The following is an 18,381-nucleotide window of genomic DNA, read 5'->3' on the forward strand; positions in this document are numbered from 1 at the left end:
CTATCGTGTCTTCTGTTTTTCTCCCTTTCTCTTCTTCAAAACCACCCTAAGCAAATAAGAAGGCAGGAAATGGCGGTGGTGTGCAATTCATCAGCATAAGTTGTTGCTTGTGCAGAATGAGGTTCACTCATGCAACTGGGCCTTTCTCCCGCTACCCCTTAAATCTACTTCCATCAACCCCAGGTAACATGGTCAATATTCAGGGATTATCGGAGGTGCAGTCCAAAGCATCTGGAGAGTACCCCACTGACTACCCAAATCAGGACAGGCCCAAGACATTTTTGCTACCTGTGGAACGCCCTCCCATCAGATGTTAAGGAAATAAGCAACTATCTTACTTTTAAAAGACATCTGAAGGCAGGCCTGTTTAGGGAAGTTTTTAATGTTTAATGCTGTATAAATAGTATAATAGTATATTATTATTATTATTATTATTATTATTATTATTATACCTGAGGAAAAGGACAAGATAGCACCCCGCCTCACATTCAGAAGTTGACCAAAGTGGCAGACGAACCTTACTTCAACACTGATGCTGGAGTTACAGGGAACCAGGCAGAGGGCCTTCTCGGTAGTGGCGCCCGCCCTGTGGAACGCCCTCCCAGCAGATGTCAAGGCAATAAGTAACTATTCTACTTTCAGAAGACAGCTGAAGGTGGCCCTGTTTAGGGAAGTTTTTAATGTTTGATGCTGTACTGTTTTTAATATTTGGTTGGAAGCCGCCCAGAGTAGCTGGGGAAACCCAGCCAGATGGGCGGGGTATAAATAATAAATTATTATTATTATAGTACCATTCCTCCCCACATATCTGGGGGGCAGTAGAATAACTGGTGGGGTGGGGTGCAGAGCAGACATGCATCTGCCCTCCAACACCTTACTTCTGCTCCCCTCACTCAGACTCCTCTGCCTAAGGCGGCCACTTCACTCTACCTAATGACAGGGCCGGCCTTGGCCAGAACTAAAATGGCAAAACAGTTTCTGCCCTCTCAGCTGAATATATGTATCTTTCTTGGCATGCTATTGATAAAAGTTGGGTTTACAGCTATGAGACTGAACACCCTTCAGGATTAACAGCAGTAAAGGTTCATGTCATTTGAGTATATAAGCCCAGAAGTTATTCCCCGCCCCCCCTCCATCTGCTTCATACTGTTGGAGAGTTCTTAAGGTTGCCTGGCTGGAAGCTCAACTCTCCCCTCTTTCTTTTCTGCAGCACAAAAAGAGAAATCCAAGCAGGGAAGGAACGTTTTCTAACATCCAGAGGCACAGGGAGAATTTCACCAGCTTGGCAGCCACCTTGGCTTTGCTCTGCCCTTTTGGAAGAACCGCACAGGGAGAGTAATACAATCTTGCTGCAAAGGATAAAGCGGGCACAATTGAAAAGCTGCCTCTCGCATCCTAGCCAAAAGAGAGTCGGAATTGTTGGTTTGTGAGCACACTCAAAAGCATTTGTAAAGATAGCACACATATTCAATTTCAGCTCCTTGTCAGCTCAAATCATCCCAGCTACCTTCCACCTGAACAGCAAAGCTCTTCCAGTCTTCCCAGCCAGGTGTTCCTACTGAGCTGGATCTCGCTGTCCTAAAAAGATGAGAATGTAACACCTAAGAGACTAGAATTCATGATGCAGTGGACCTGTAAACCTCCCTGTGACCTTTGGATTAAGGGTGGTATATGAATTTAATAAATAACCACAGGAAGAAGAAGAAGAAGAAGAAGAAGAAGAAGAAGAAGAAGAAGAAGAAGAAGAAGAAGAAGAAGAAGAAGAAGAAGAAGAAGAAGAAGAAGAAGAAGAAGAAGAAACATTTACCAGCCACTCTTTAATATCACATTGAAAGACGATGGTCTTAGTTTCACATCCTCCTCCTTCTTTTAAGCCTTACACTGCAGAGGAGAGAAACATGCAACATAACCAGAGAATCCTATGCATTAGAATATGTTTGTCCTTGGCCCTGTTTCGGCTCCAAACCTGTCACCACTCACCATCTGAGTTTGCTTTTAGAGCAGGGGTGGTGAACTGCTTCCAGCTAGTGGGCAAGATGCCTTGGTCCTAGCCCCCAGCCCTGTGGGTCTCTTTGACAGGTTGGCAGGCTTGGGAATCACCCGATGTGAAGCATTTCCCTTTGCCTGCATGGTTTGAAATTGAACTGTGTGTGCAAAGGCACACCAGCTTTGCAAGTGCTGGAAAATCAGCTGATTGCCAGTGTTTGCAAAGCCTTTTCAGCAGAGAGCTGTGTCCTTACCTGCCCCAAGCCTGATGACACTTATGGTGTCAGGTGTATGGCTGGTAGAAGTGGTTTGACCTCCTTATGGACTAGGGCTGGGCAGTATCTGGTTTTCAACATCACAATATATCACCAGCTAAACGCTGTGATATACTGATATATCACGATACCGATATATCACAATATTAGAAAGAAGGATGGATAGAGGCATTGGCTGGCTTCACGGTTTTCCCCGTATTGTGATTTTTGCCTAGCACATACATGCACACACCATGATTCACAATATATTGCCAGGTCAAAAATTATGAAACCAGCATCACAATATGGACTTCAAACCAGTTTTGGGTGATATATTGCCCAGCCCGAGTGTGGACCAAATGAAGACATCTATTTAGGTCTATGGGCTGGAGATTACCTAGCGTTGTATGGGGGGTGGGGTGGGCTGAGGATGACTTCTATCCTTACAAAATGTTCAGGTTCAGGCAAAACTAGCAGTTGTCTTCCCAGTATAATGGATTTACATTAAAATTCATAGCAACATAATGAAGTTGAGTACAACTTCCTCATGAGAAAACACAAAAACAATGTATGACATACTTTAAAAAAGAAAGAAAGAAAACAAGACTGGCCAACTGCAAACCTCCAGGAGGGAGTCTTTTCTTTCTGCTTGTATTTATTCCAGTACAGCATACGCCAAGGTAGTACAGAAAAAGCTTTTGTGGAAATTCTTGCCTGCACATTTGAGAAACAAGCTGCTAACGAATCACACTTGCTCTGCATGTAGTTCGCTTGAGTTGTGCACTGTGTCAGAAGCGTTTGTGATAGTTAATCTGTGAAAACTGGCAGCGGCAACATGAGCACGGAAGAAATTCATCCAGCCTTTTCCATTGGGGGTGCCAAGGCTTTACAAAGCACCAAACCAGCTTATGGAAACACCGTACAATGTCCTAGATGCTCTCCCTGCTACGGAAAATAACGTAAGCCTGCGGGGTGGTGGGAGAGAGACCTAACAGTTACAAAAATATTATTTTAAGGATATTGGTCAAGTGTTGAAAACTGGACGGAATGTGCTGGAAAACAGGTCAAGTGTTCAAAAGGAGTCGGACTCGTGATGGTACAATTTGGCGGCAGTTCTGCATCCAATTAGCCATGTGTTAACAGTCTTTTTGTTAACAGTCTCCTAGGACTGAAAGTGGTGGGGGAGGGGGATTTAAATTGCTTTTCTCTTCCTATCCCACAGTAATTTTTGCAGTCATTACATAGTTGCCTGATAAAGAGCTTGAAGTGGTCTAAACACGCAGCGTTTGTCTGGCCGAATTGTTGAAAGGGCTTGTCTAGATTCCCCGAAGGAGCCTAACGTACAATGAACTACATGATCACCACATTCTTATAATAATAATAATAAAGTCTGACAAATGTATCGGTGATCCACTCACATCAAGCCAGGCATTGCTGTAACATGCAAAGAGCACCTCATTTTCAACCCATTTCTTAATGTTTGTGTCAGTACACGGACCTGTGGCACAGCTGTAACACAACTTCTCTTTCATATGACTTTGCACTAAGTGTCCTGTGAGTGTGACACAGTTCTCTAGTGTGCTTTTGTAGCTGTATCAAATTGACAGGGAGGACAGAAGGGAAGATATTGAAAATAAGCCACTCATTAGCTGAAGACTCATTGGTACTGAAAGCAATTCCTCTGCCTGCTAACCAAAAGCGCAAGAGAGACACACTTTCCTTGGGGAATAAGGAGAGTATTTGTTAAAAAACAGTTGAAATTGTATCAGGGAGCTCATTGTGCATAAAATGCTCATTAGGGACTGCACAGGACTTTTATTCATTAAACAGGTACGATTAGCATCATTTCCATTTTATTTAATGAGAGCTTTTCTAGTTCAAATATTGGGTCCTTCCTTTCCCAGCTATTCCTGTGAAAGTCTTCACGGAGTAAACAGGATTTGTATACAACAGTGCCGAGGCTATAAATGGGTTTAGTGTAATTGTTCAGTCAGACTCCCAGTTACTGCTAATGTGCGACAGAAAACCTGACAATATATCCATTTAACCAACATAGTGTTGAAATTAAAAGCACCGCAGGACTAGTTGGGGGTCTGTGCATGAGAAAATGACCAAGCAGGAAATCAATTTAGAAGTGTCCCACATGTTGCCAGCAAAGTCAATCATCTGGGTATGATTATGCAGGCATCACATAAAGGAAACTGCATTAAATGGCTAGTAATTAAGTCCAGATTACAGCCCTGAAAACACTCACTCATACACTTAGCTTTGAATTCAAGGAGGCTGCAGTTTTGCCCCCGTTGCAGGATTAGAGCCTTACATATGTTTTGGAACTCCATGAAATTGTGGAAATGGAAACTCCGCTCGTAAACGTTTTCATCCAAGATGCTTAATAATGCTTTTTTCTTTCCTATTTTTGTCTCTCTCTGTGTGTGTGGGAGCTATGCACAAATGCTTTGTGAAGACATACAGGAAATATACTACATGGCAGGAAAGGAGCCGTGTTGTGAAATGCTGAAGAGAAAAGAATTCTGCAGATGAAATGATTGCACCGACTTCCTGATTTTCATCCAGCCGCCCCATTAAAAGAAACTGCCCTGAAGGACAGACAGAAATGGAATTCTTTACTAAAGCTTAATTCTTTACTAAACCTCTATAACAATGCTGCATGAGGCTGGGTGATGTTCCGGAAATCACATTTCATCATTTGTTCCACTGAAGTGTGCAACAGGCTGTGGCTGACTGTTAACAATAGACTACACATGACCTCAACAGGGTAGTTCTGCCTTTTAGGTTCAGAGCTTTCCCGCACCCCGTTTCCTTTGAGCAGTGTGGAGGGTCTGGTCCAAATCCTAACTGCAGCAAAGGATGGAAGGTTAAATCCCCCTTACCTCCCACAGTAGGGTCCCAGTCTGGATCCCTTCCCCCATACTAGCTATTTCTGGCCCCTCCAAAAGCCTACACCCAAGGACAGAACTATGCAGATTCATCAATCTTTGGATCTCATGCTTGACACTGGAAAACATTTGGGGGTGGGGACAATCCAGCCAGTCCTCTACACAAGGTAGTCCACCCCCCCCCTATGCCCCACAGAGTACAACGATTCAGAGCACAAGAAGACCATGTAAGGGAAATTGGGTTAGGTGATAAGGGACTCCTGAACTGGACTGAATAGTCCCCAAATATCATCCACAGCAGTGACCAGAGGAGGAATGACTGCCGGGATGAGTGCAGAAAGAATAAACGCCATGGGGTGCATCTGCAGCAGCACAACTGGACGCCTTCATCTGCCCCAGCTGCAACAAAACATGTCTCTCCCACATCAGTTTCTACAACCACAGCAAGCGCTGCAAGCTGCCAGCCGTTTGACCTCATCCCCAAAAACATACCTCCCTTGTCTCCCAAGGCAGAAAGATGCAAACTATTATTCTTATACCTAGCCAATAATTTGCCCCTTTCATCAAAACAGTTCCTAAGACCATTTTATATTTACTCTCACTTTTGTTTTTAATCAATAAGTGGGGGGGGGGAGGGAGAGGTGCCATGGGGACTTTTGGGGCAAAGAGGAAATGTGCAATCTGATCAGCAAATAGCAGCAAACTTAACTGCTCAGTCCTTCCATGGCTTGCTCCCAAAAGTATAGGATCAAATCAAGGTATTTCCAGATTAGAAATAAGTGCAGTTTTGAAAAAAAATAAAAATCTTCACCAGTTTTAAGAGACACCAATCCTGCAGTTCCTACCAATTTTAAAGAAAAACCCATATATCTAAACATTTCACAACCATGACAACAATTTTTAAGTGCATGGTGATTATTTTTTTTAGTGCGATATTTCACACCACTTAAATGATGCTTTTTATTATAGGATCTCCTGCTTTCGTTGGAAACAGTAAATTTCAATGTTAACATTTTGCAAGGAACAATCACGCATTTTAACAGACTCTATGGCCCTTTTCTGAAGTAAAGTTGTTGCTTGCTTTAAGCAGCTGTTCCTGGGATGAAGGTCAAATATTTGCTGAACGATAATCCTTTTTAAAAAAAATATTAAGCACATGGTGAAGATTCCAACGGAGCCCTCCTGTTTCACACACAACCTCCTTCTGGCAACATGAGAGGGCATTAGCAGGAATGAAATGTCTGTGCAAACCTCCCAATTCCTCATCCATCCCTCCTGCACCCACCATACAAGCTGCTTGTATGCACAACTTACTTGAATTGATCAGAGGGGAAACATGGGATGTGTGCTGTAAACTGTAATGCCCACTTGTTGTGCGAACATTTAAGGGGAGTGGAAGGTGGGAAAACAGAGCCCCACTGAGTCCATTGGAAACTTCTATGGGTGGCTGTGCTGCCTGAAGTCAAAGTACACCATAATACAGGATCTGTTTGTATGCTTCTCCGAGCTAATATGAAACACATCAGTGCAGTAAATTAATCTGCATGTGTTTATAAAATAAATGCACCTTTTAAGTATTTCATGGTTGGAAGGCGTAACTTAGAAGATGAAAGACAAAATGCATTTCAGAGCATCTGAGAGCAATTGTGGCATCTGCAGAGTGGAGATTTGAGCAGAAAACCCGGGTAGCTACAAATAGTGTTACCGAATGCTATTGGATCAGCCATTGTCCAACTCAGAGGTTTTCAACCTTTCTGAGTCTACAGCTCCCTTGACCAAGTACATTCTTTCTGTGGGTCCCCTGAAGGCTCCAAGCCTCAGAAGCCCAGTTATGTCACCCCTTGCCTGCAGAGCCGGCAGCCCCTCACCTCTTTTTGAACACCCTCCTCTCCTCTCCCCTGGCCAGCCCCCGAGGCACCACTCACCTGGGGAGCATGTAGCCAGGGCTGCTGCAATAAACAGCTGTGCAAGCCTTTGGGAGGCAGAGACATGAGAGGGCATCAGAGGAGGGAGGGAAGGAAAGAGGGACAGAGACCAGTGTTGCCCGCAGCACCCCTGACCATCATTCAAGGCACCCCAGGGTGCCACGGCACAATAGTTGAAAACCACTGGCGTAACCTATCTCGGTGTTGTTGGAAGATGAAAAGGGTGGGGTGCTTCATGAAGAAAGAATGGGATAAAAATCAGATAGATTGCAAAAGTAAGTGATCCACTTTTAATTTGGGGTGAATTTCCATTGGGATTTATTTCCACATAAGCATGCATAAGCTTCATCTATTTGGCATGAACATGTGCTGGAATATGCTCCATAAAACTCAATGGCTAGGATCCAAAAAGCCAAGAAAATAGTTCTCCAAGATGCTTGGGGTTTGCTTTCCTCCAGGAGCAACCTCTCCCCCTTCCACGTGTATCAGGGCAAACTGTGTTTGAAATTGAAGGGGCTTTCAACAGTAGTGGTTAGCTCTTCAAAGGACAGAAGGAAAACATTCACTGGGCTAGTGTAAGCCTCTTGAGTAAGCCCAAGGGGGTTTTTTAGGCAAGCTTAGAAAGCTTAGTCAAATTTTAAATTGACTGAAAATAATTGTTTTGATGCCAATCCGTATAACATGGAAGCCATTATGCTGGGATTGCCTGCAAGCACGAAGGCTGGTATTCTTCTGAAAACATGTTGCCTGGCAAGCAATTGCTCAGCATAAGATTTAGAATGAAAACCAACAAACCAAAAGTATATGGCCTCTACGTACAAAATGAACTTGACAGGTGAATTATTAACTACAATAAATCAGTCTCGTTTACAACCTAGGGAGCTGCCTGGGCAAAATGGAAATCACCTTGTCTAAGCAAACGTCTCGTTTCCTTATGCGAACAATGGAAGAGCTATTTCTTGCAGAAGGATTCCCGACATCAAAGCGAAATATTTCAATTGTGTGCAAGAAGCTTCAAGTAAACCACATTTGGCTTTTCAGTGACTTGATTTGCAGTTAACAGCAGTGATCTTAAATGAACTGAAATCTCCCCTACAAAGAATTCACAGGTATGTTCATTCATGCCAATTTGCCATGATTTGAATGAATGAGTTACAATACAAAACCATGATTGAAAGCCAGCAGTTATGTTAAAACCAAAACTGATAATTATAATGTGACATAATGCACAACTTTACAAAAAAGAAGAAGCAAAATTCAAATTTGAATTGATGCATTGATTTGTTTGTTTTAGTTAACCTCTAAACCCAAAATGTACATATAGGAGGTTTTCTATTCCCACTATGTACATATGGGAGACATTTAACTTTTTTAAAAAACTTGAAATCTGGCTTCTGTTAAATCACACACTGTGGATGCAACTTCCCAAGGCTGTACAACGCCATGTCTTCAATAAAGACTCCATTAAATGTTAAAAGGGGGGAAAGGAGGGAGGATACTGTGACCTGGCTCTATAGTCCACTGCTTCTAACACAAGAAGCATTGTTTCTTTCCCCTGTTAATCTTCCTAAAAGGTATACTCTCTGAATGGGGACTGCTAGCAGCTTTTCTTCTGGTAATTACTACGCGCATCCAAGAAAAGAAAGCCAAGAGGTCAGGGAGGCAAAAAAAGAAAAAAAGGGGGGGGATCCCCTTTTCCAAAGATGCATATTTACAAAAAGAACCATTTCATAGCTGAAATTCCTTTGAAAGTTGCTGCTTTCCTGAATTTATATATATATATCCAAAATACTTTAAGACTGGAAAGTGGCATGGGCATTGCACAACAATTCATCTATTTTAGCAGCTTTGCAATGACTGCTTTGCATCTGTGCAAAGAGGTGAGCCGTTTCCTATGTGAATTATGCTAGCGAGCTCTGAGAGGCTACAGCCAGCTAGCCACTGCTTTAGGTGGGACACCATCACCATTCTACATAGTGGTCCATGCACGTGTTAATTTGGTAAACTTCTGACAGTGGCTTTCTGTTTTTGTTCGTTTATTTGTTTCGGTGCAAAGAAGCTGTTACACACTTTTCGCCTTGGATTAGCCTCCAGTAGTTATACTTGCAGCCCCAATCCCTACCACCACCAATGAAGGCTGGAGACCATGCACCTGCTCTGACCCTTCGCCTGACAGAGGCCTAGTCCTGCCGATATTCATCAGAGCAGAGCACTGAGATGAGATAAACTCCAGCCGGCCTTCCCAGAGCTAGGTCAATTCTCATAATGTCAGTGGACTTTCCGGCTCCCCCGTTTTCTCTTTCTCCGGCAGGGTGAGTACAAACGGGAGAAGGACCCCTTTAGTATCAAATGGGGCTTTGAGAAGTTCTGGCTCAAAGCTCCCCTTGAGTCCACCATCTGCTTCCACCTCACCATTCTGGGACAGGGCAAAGCACAGCATTCCAGTCCGGTTGACACAGTAGATGGTGCTGCCCAAGGCGGCACAGCGGAATGGCTGCACCATGCTGCCGCCGGGGCTCAAGGAAGCGCACTGACTCCAGTGCTTGGCCACCGAATTGTACCGGAAGACCTCCACCCCACCGGCCTGCCCCGGCTCCCCACGGCTGCTGCTCACGTCAAAGCGGTAGATGAAGCTCTTGTAGGACACCATGTCAGCGGAGCGTCGCCGGCTGCTGTTGTACGGGCACTCCTGCCACTCGTCCCGCTTGGGGTCATACTTGAGCAGGCGGTAGAAGAGTGACCCGCCCGACACGTAGATCTCCCCGTTGCAGGTGGTGGCTTCGTGAGCCACAGCAAAAGCCCCTTTCGGCAGAGAAGCCACCGGGCTCCACCGATCCGCCCGGGGGTCATATTTTTCCACTGTGAATAGACACTCACCGCCCACCGCATAGAGATAGCCATCGAGGGCCAGTAGCTTCAGCTGCGAGCGAGGTTGCCCCATGGGCTTCACCTGGCTCCAGGTGTCCGTCAAGGGGTTGTAGCAAAAGACCTTGTCAGAGAGTCTGGCGCGAGGGTCCCCCGGCACCGTGGAGATGCCCCCGGCCAGGAAGAGGTAGTTGTAGAGCACGCACATGGCGCACCCCTTGGCGTTGGCCTCGTCCGGCAGCCGGGTCAGCACCCTCCACTCCTTGGCCACCTCTTGGTAGCTGTAGAGCAGGTAGCCTCCCTCGTCCAGGGACACCACGGAAGAAGGGCTCTGCGGCCTGCTGCTCTCTCGGCTCTGTGGCCTGCTCCCGGCGTTGAGCCTCTCGAAGGCGTCGCTCACCTCGGCCACCAGCAGGCAGGGCTTGCCGGCGTCGAGGCGGCGCTGCAGGATCAGGTCCCTCTCAGCGCCGCTGAGGCGACCATAGACGGCGGGCTCGCGCAACACCTGCAGGTAGTGGTCGCTCATGAAGCGGTAGGCGGCTTCGCGCAGCTCGGCCAGCCGCTGCTTCTTGGCCAGGGCCAGCAGCTGCAGGCAGTTGTCGAGGCGCAGCTGCGCCCTCATGGCCTCGGCGGCGCAGTGCAGGGCGCACGGCATCTGCAGCACCCGCGCGCCGCTCACCACCTCGGCCAGGTTGTCGTGGCGCACGTCGCCCATGCGCGCCGTGTACACGTAGTCGAGCAGCAGGCGCAGCGCCGCGTAGCTCACGCCCTTGACGCGTAGGATGTCCCTCGACGAGCGCGCGCGGAAGTAGTCGCTCTTGGCCGCCAGCACCGCCTTGTGCGCGCGGATTCGACGGCCCGACACCTCGATCACCAGGTCCGGCTCTTCCTCGGGCTGCGTCCCCCCCGGCGGAGAGGCGCACGGGTCCTGCGGGAGCGCTTCGCCGATGGCCTGCGCGGCAGCCGGAGAAGACGGCTGCTGCTGCGACGGCGACGACGATGAAGGCTGGCTGCTGCTGCTGCTGCCTTCCCCTCCACCTCCGCTGCCTTCCTCGTCCTCCTCCGACTCAGACGCCGCGTTGTTGATCTCCCACTGGCTTTGCACCACGCGGCTGCCTCCGCTGCTGCCTGACGACGGCGAGGAGGCTGCGTCGCGCTCGGGCGCCGGGGCTTTGTCTCCGGGAGAGCTGAAGCACAGCGAGGAGCTGAAGCCGCAGGGCGCGGGCGACTCCGCGCTGGGCCCGCCGCTGCTGAGGATGCCGTCCTCGCCGTCTGCCGCAGCGCGACGCTCCATCGGGGCGGGCGGCGGGCTGCTCCTCGCCGCCGCTTGCTCGCCGCCGGCAGCTTTCCTCGGGGACGCTAGCTGTGCCGGCTGCGCCATCTCCATCTCCCCGCAGCGCGCCTCGACCTCGCCGACAGTCCCATTCTCACCTGGGGGAAGGACACAAGACAGCGCTGAGTTCTCCATCGGCTCTCGGAGGGCTCACGCTTGCTTGCCTGCCTGTCTGCCAGCCAGCCACCCCCTCTCTCTCTTTCTCTGTCTCCTGCTTCTCTTGCCCTCCCTCACAGGCACCTCCTTTTCCTCCCACTGCCTCCCCTCGTGCTGCCTGGCAGCTCTGGAGGCGACTGTGGACGCTCGCTTTTGCTCAGCTCTTAGGTTGGGTTGGGTTTTTGTTGGGTTTTTTCCCTTCCCCTTGGCGCTTGGTCAATTTCCGCACTAGTTTCCCAGCCGTCGGGCTTCTCTCAGCAGCGGCGGCGGCAGCTAGAGAGCCGCTCACCGCTGAACTTTTGAACTGCCAAAGGGTGTATATAGTTCAGCTCGCACTGTTCACGTTGTTGGATCAGGTCACAATATCCCTGAGTGGCATTGCAAAGTCTACATATAGTATAGTAAATTATCGCACGTCCTAGGGAGGTGGGGCCGGAAGATCTGTGCAGGGGGTTTCCTGATACCCAGCCCCCATTCTTCCAAAGTAATTTTATGGCACCCTCAAGATGGCTTTATATCTTCTCAGTAAAGCACATCGTTCTGCAATGGATTGGAAGTGGTTATCCACTTTCCTCATTTCCAACCCTTCCCCTGAATATTTCTGTAAGCCTGTCTATCCTACAGTATTAGCAAAGTCTTGTTCTCACCCTGTCAAACCAAAGCTAACATTCTGCACCAAGGCAAATTTAACCTCTGGAGATTATGCAATCTAAGCAGAGCTTTCTGTGTTTACATGATTTCTTCCTCAGAGTTCTGTATAGTCTTGAGAACTGAAAACTTTAAAAATGGAAGCAGTATACCTATTTTCAACTGATGCTCTGGTTAAAAAAATCTTCACCATCCTACCCTTTACATTTCTAAGGGCTATTTCTGCACAGAAATACAATAACAATCTGATGGTCGTGGGCCTACTCAGAAGTAGCCTGAGTTCACTAGGATTTACTTCCTAAAGGTGCATCAGTTTGTGGTGAGATAGCTTCTTCACCAGATCCTATCAGTTTTTACTGAGAAGTTCCATGAGTTTTGATGGGGTCCGGCTTCTACATAAACACACATTATTTTGCAGCCTTAAGTGCACCAGGAAAACTGCAGACCTAAGCAGGAAAGCAATGAGTCCACCAGCAAATTCATACAGTATCAGTAGAGCACGAAGTTCAGTTCGGAGCCTGTGGAATGTGTTTGGTTACACACTGAAACAGTAGTACCTCTTTAAATGCTTTGATGCATAATGAAGACTCCAATCTGTGCGTGGGGAGATTTGACTATACGATTTGCAGTTTGGAAAGACTTCTGAGAACTGGCAGATTGAGTGCCCAGCGAAGCCATTATGCAACTAAAATTCAGCCCACCTAAGACTCCTGCTTTTTGAAGGATGAACTGTAGCAAACAACATCAGAGGAACCAGTAGTGGTATAATGGTTAGAGTGTTGGATTAGGACCTGGGAGATTGGGCTTCAAATCTCACTGGGTGGCCTTGGACCAGCAACTGCCTCCCAGGATTGCTGGGGGGATTAAATGAGGAGTGGGAGAACTATGGAAGCCACCAGGCTCCATGGAGCAAAAAAGGTGGGATATACATGCAGCAAATGAATAAATGAAATCAATGTAGTGCTGTATTTGATCACCTGCTTCTATCCTCTCTATACTGCTATACTGTATGTGCATCAGTTGTGAATGGAAAGAAAGCAAGGCATTTAGAGGAACCTATGGACCCAGGTGGCGCTGTGGTTAAACCACTGAGCCTAGGGCTTGCTGATCAGAAGGTCGGCGGTTCGAATCCCTGTGATGGGGTGAGCTCCTGTTGCTTGGTCCCAGCTCCTGCCAACCTAGCAGTTCGAAAGCACGTCAAAATGCAAGTAGATAAATAGGAACCACTACAGCGGGAAGGTAAATGGCGTTTCCATGTGCTGCTCTGGTTTGCCAGAAGCGGCTTTGTCATGCTGGCCACATGACCTGGAAGCTATACGCCGGCTCCCTCGGCCAATAATGCGAGATGAGCACCGCAACCCCAGAGTCGGTCACGACTGGACCTAATGGTCAGGGGTCCCTTTACCTATGGCACCACACATATTGTTGGGCACCAATTCCCGTCAGTCTGACCTCGAGTATTTTTCAAATGTGATGCAAGAGTGGGCAGCCATCCATCTGGGATGCTGTAGTTGCCCTGTTGCAGCAAGCAGACCCCACATCAAGCTGAGAGTTGGACTTCTAAAGTTACCGTCTATCTCTGATGGTAAGACTGCACAGCCTTTAAGCAGGAACCAATTTAGCACTGGGTTATCAGTCTCCTGTTTAAATTGTAGTTTGCACGTAGTATAAGCCTATGGAAAGATGGGTACTGTATATAAAGGCAGAATAATGCTATCAAAGGCTAGTGGATACAACAGGTCAACTAAGCTGCTAACTGATTACATCATCTATTTGTGATTAAGAATCAAGGGGGTCTGACTTTAAATATCCCCCTGCAATGGTGCAGGATCCTTGTTGTGCGTTCATGCACACACACACACACACACACACACACACACACACACACACATGCAAAGAAAGAATAATTCTGCACAGTGCAGCTTTTACAGACACTGCAGTAATGCAATGGGAAAAGCTGAACCTCATGATGGCCTGGTGATACAATTGTTTAGTTGGAACTATTGATCAGTTAATATTTGCTAATTGGTTGACAGCTGAAACTTATAAGAAGTTAATTGATGGTTCTGCTACCTGAAGCTCTTGTGATCGATGGCATCCTCAGTGCTCCTTCAATGACCTTGAGAATGTGGTCCTTTATTATAGTAATTATTATTATTATTATATTATTATTATTGACTATCAGTGAGCATTGAATATAGTCATTCCAGAATATATTTCTGCAGTTATTTCAGTGGAATAAATTAATGGCAATACTGTACATTTTCAGAACATTTTAGGGGGAGATTCTGCATCAATCTCCCCCTTGGGTCAGCAAGCTGGCACGGGAACTTCCTTCAATCAGCGTCAAAAAGGTATTCCATTTCTCGCCGATTCACTGCGCATCTTCCGTCCACCTATATGATAAAAAGAGTTTTGGTTATCGTTCAGTTTTAAAAATGAAACCATTCCACATGTATTTTGTCTGAATCGATTTACCCAAAGTAAACTTTTATATCTGTAGTTTAGTTTCCTTGAATAGTGGATTCTGCATCTCATCAGCTAAGCCAACTTTCTTTTTCTAGGTGTTCCTCGAATATAGGACCCAACACTGCTGTTTGTTTTAGAGTTTGCCTATTACTTACTGGAACAGAAGATTATAATGCTCCTATCCGCTAATTAGGAGTGTTCCATCCTACATATCTGGTGAAACACATCTACTGGGCAATTAATCCAGCAGGCAAGGATGTGGAGTTTACATTTCCACCCACATCAGAAGATGCATCCAGCCCATGCAATGGGACCAAGACAAATACTGCGTTCAAACCTGTAAACCTAAATACAGGCCTTCTTTGAAGTACCACATAATAAGACTGTGATCCTCTGAGCTCACTTTCCCTGGAGGAGGCTGACTGATTTCATAAAATTAAGGGCCAAAGAAGAAGCTGACATGGTTGGACCCCCAAGTTGGACTGCAATTATGGCATGGCAGGAGAGGGGAGATAAGCCTGCGCCCCCCCCATCAGAATCCTCTCCCCATTAGTGCAGCGGGAGGAAAGGTTCCATGAGAAGTGAAAAGAAGGATATCGATGTAAGAAAATAAAGAATGGTTTGGTGCTGAGCTGAGACTGACAGTTAAGTTGGATACTCAAATCTGTTATCTAAAATTATAGCCCAGCATTAAAATATGTATGCATAGTATGCCTTGAATGGTATCCCAAGCATGTATTTGCAAAAGCAGCAAGTTTCGACATTTGAGCCATAAGGATCCCAAGTTATTCAACTGACTTACAAATCTGGTTAGTTTAAAGTGGCAGTTCAGGGTATTCTTTATCATGGTTTTAATCAATTGTCCAAAAATCATGGCGCCTTGCAGGGTTTTTTTTTTATATAGAATACCCAATAACTTCATAACAAAGGCTGTAACTCACATTCACCAATTTTATCTATATTTTGCTTTCCATTTACATTTTTATTTGAAATGTAAAGCATACAAGTCAGTTGTCTTTTGTCAGCAATGAATTTCATTTCAGGTGGTTTGGGTTTTGTGGTTTTGTTTTGTTTTGTTGCACCCACAGTTCATTTTTCAGGATTTTCTCAGTTTGCCTTCCTCACCAGAAAGAAAATCATTTTCCTTGGAAAGTTTGTGGTTCAGGTTTGGCAGATGCTTTACTTTCCAAAAAGCCACTTTTATTTTTAATTTCCGAACTCAGTTTCCAGTCTAGGGTGTGCTTACGAAACAAGCCGATCCCACAAAGTCCTCTTCATCAAAGCTTTGTAAAAATGAGAAGAAGAAAAACTCTTAAGCAAGTACATGCAGGACTCCTAAAGCTTCTTAAATTTAGAGCAAAGTCTGGTCATGTGCAAGCATGCACACACCAACCAAATCAAATCCAGTTTTAATGATTAGTTTGCATGATGTGCCCACAGAATGTTACTGCATACATGGGGAGAGCTTGTGGTGCATTTCTGTTAAAGATGAGAGCCTAGCCTGTCATCTGTGAAACATTTCATTTATTCAATAACTTAAGACTTAATGAATTTGTAGATTTCTGTTGTTGTTACTGCCGTTGATTTAGTCCGGGATGGATGGAAATGTAAGAAGACAGCGGACATGGGAACCTCCAGCAACCCTGAATTGTGCTGACAGTCTTGGCGGTGAGTCACTAGCAATATCCTGGACCTGTGCCCCCTCAACGAGCAAACAGAGACTTAAAATTGGCAAAGAAAATCTTGGCAATCATAAGCAGCCTTCTGAGATTGCATTTTGAGCAAGAGAAGTGTTGTTAATATACATACGGAAGGTCATATTTCCTAAGCACTTGCCTACCTATGCATTTCTTCGCCACATGTTCCCCAGTTTTGCTTTTTCTTGTTAAAAAAGCACGACCCTTTCACCAAACATCTGTCTCATTGCTGGATGGAGCTTCCACGTTGCCCTGCGACACTTTGATGGGAATGTGCCAGGCACAGCTCCATAGAATCAGAAGGTGTATAACCCTCTCATATAAGAAGTTTGTGTCTCCTTGGTTTTAATGGAACTTTTTACATAGGAATCTGCCTTTCGCCAGATCAAGCTATCCACGTGGCTCACTGTCTACTCTGATAAATGTCACTCCCATTGCCTTTCATCCTTTTTTAAAACTGGACATGCCTGAGATTGGAGATGGGATCTTCTTCATGAGAAGCATGTGCTCCACCGCAGAGCTATGGGTCCTCCCCAAATGGAATTTAAGGATATCCAGGTCTGAAGCAATGGGTTTTTCTGTTTTGTTTATGGAAGCACTAGCATAGTTTAGTCCCATAATGAAAACTGGAATCATAGAGGTAGAAGGGACCAATGCAGGAATATGCAGCTGTTCCACGTGGGGGATCAGATCTGCAACCTTAGCATTATCAGCACCACGCTCTCACGAACTGAGCTATCCAGGCTGACTTACGGAAGGCTTATTCTCCAAGTCTAGTCTCAATTGTGGGGCCCATGAAAAACCTTTAACTTTACAAAGGAGTGGCTCTCAAATGCTCTTGTCAACAAGAATCTGGATACAGGTTTGTAAGACTAATATTTGCTAAGATCTTACGTTTCCAGAAATGTTTTAAAATTATTGGATATAGCAAACTGTCCTTCAAATAAACATAGAATAAAACAGGGGGGGGCAACTTCCAAGAGACTGCAATCTACTCACAGAGTTAAAAAGCGGGAGTGATCTACCCCCTTTTGGGGGGGGGGTTCAGGTCAAAGTTGCGCTTTTTTTTAGGAAGGAGGAAGACCCATGTTGGGGGTTCATGTAAAAGTTGTTGAGCTTCTTTAGGGAAGAGGAAAGCAACATTGAACTTTCTTTAGGAAGGAAAGCTCTGGTTTTGGTGGTTCAGGTCATTTTAGGGGTGCAGGGCCAAGATGTTGAGCTTTTTTAGGGGAGCCAAAGTTTTTTAGCTTCTTTGGGGGGGTGCCACTGATCTACCGGTGATCTACCACAGATGTCCAGGTATCTACCGGTAGATCACGATCTAGCTGTTGGATATGCCTGGAATAAAACAAACAAACAATGTCAAATAAAACAAAATTGAGAAGACCTTTTACAGCATAAAGGAACTGATTCAAAGGGCTGAATCCAGACATAGTCATGCTTAGAGTAAATTATGTTAATAATTCAAGGGTCTACTCTAAGCATGACTAAGTTTGGATCCAACAGAAACAATTTTTAGTCCTACCAATGTCAACATGAACAAGTTAAAGCATGTGCTGAACTCCAATGAAACTGAGGGTGTTTCGTACCAAAAAAAAATATGTTTTAGCTGAGTCAGCATGAAAATGAAAAGCTGCATTTTGCTTTGTTTTTAAAAACTGCCTCATCACCAAACATTTTTGAGAAACTGCCTCATGGGAAATTTCAGGAAGGAAGGGTTTTTTATTTGGTTTCAGTAAAGTAGTGGTCAAAATTGAACTTTGAGCAATTTGACTTAACTACAGGATGTGTCTTAAAGAGATTATGTCATTACATCTACTCTCAAAGTGCCTATTAAACTTCTTCGTTATCCATAACTGGTCGTATTATTATACTCCCAGAGTGCTTGAGAAAAGGACATTTATTCCATCTCATAAGTATGAATTTCTCCAAACAATCTCTATGACAACAAAAACTAAGCTCCCGGGGAAAAGTTTCCCTGATTAGGACCACACATGCATAAACTACACATAGAATAAGTTCAGGGTCTCTCTCTCTCTCTCTCTCTCTCTCTCTCTCTCTCTCTCTCTCTCTCTCTCTCTCTCTCTCTCTCGTGTGTGTGTGTGTGTGTGTCAGAGAACAAACAAGCTGCCTACCCCCCCAAACCTCCTG

The 18,381-nt window shown here is 45.6% G+C and overlaps 1 protein-coding gene across 3 annotated transcripts; it reads right to left on the minus strand.

The window, feature by feature from the left end:
- Window positions 1-7,325: 7,325 nt before the first annotated feature.
- KBTBD11 (kelch repeat and BTB domain containing 11) lies at window positions 7,326-14,460 on the minus strand. Of its 3 annotated transcripts, none has more exons than XM_060272455.2 (2): window positions 14,326-14,460; window positions 7,326-11,358 (listed from the first exon to the last, which is right to left on the minus strand). In XM_060272455.2, exon 2 carries the CDS (start codon window positions 11,312-11,314, stop codon window positions 9,323-9,325), a length of 1,992 nt encoding a protein of 663 aa, XP_060128438.2. In that variant the 5' UTR covers window positions 11,315-11,358; window positions 14,326-14,460; the 3' UTR covers window positions 7,326-9,322. The 3 variants fall into 3 exon arrangements, with proteins under 3 accessions (XP_060128438.2, XP_088521795.1, XP_088521794.1); XM_088665669.1 differs by lacking the exon at window positions 14,326-14,460 and adding an exon at window positions 14,138-14,234; XM_088665668.1 differs by lacking the exon at window positions 14,326-14,460 and adding an exon at window positions 13,470-13,936 and having other exon boundaries at window positions 7,326-13,120.
- Window positions 14,461-18,381: the final 3,921 nt, after the last annotated feature.

This window comes from Zootoca vivipara, chromosome 3 (assembly GCF_965207765.1).
Source record: "Zootoca vivipara chromosome 3, rZooViv2.hap1.1, whole genome shotgun sequence".
NCBI classification, from domain to species: domain Eukaryota; kingdom Metazoa; phylum Chordata; class Lepidosauria; order Squamata; family Lacertidae; genus Zootoca; species Zootoca vivipara.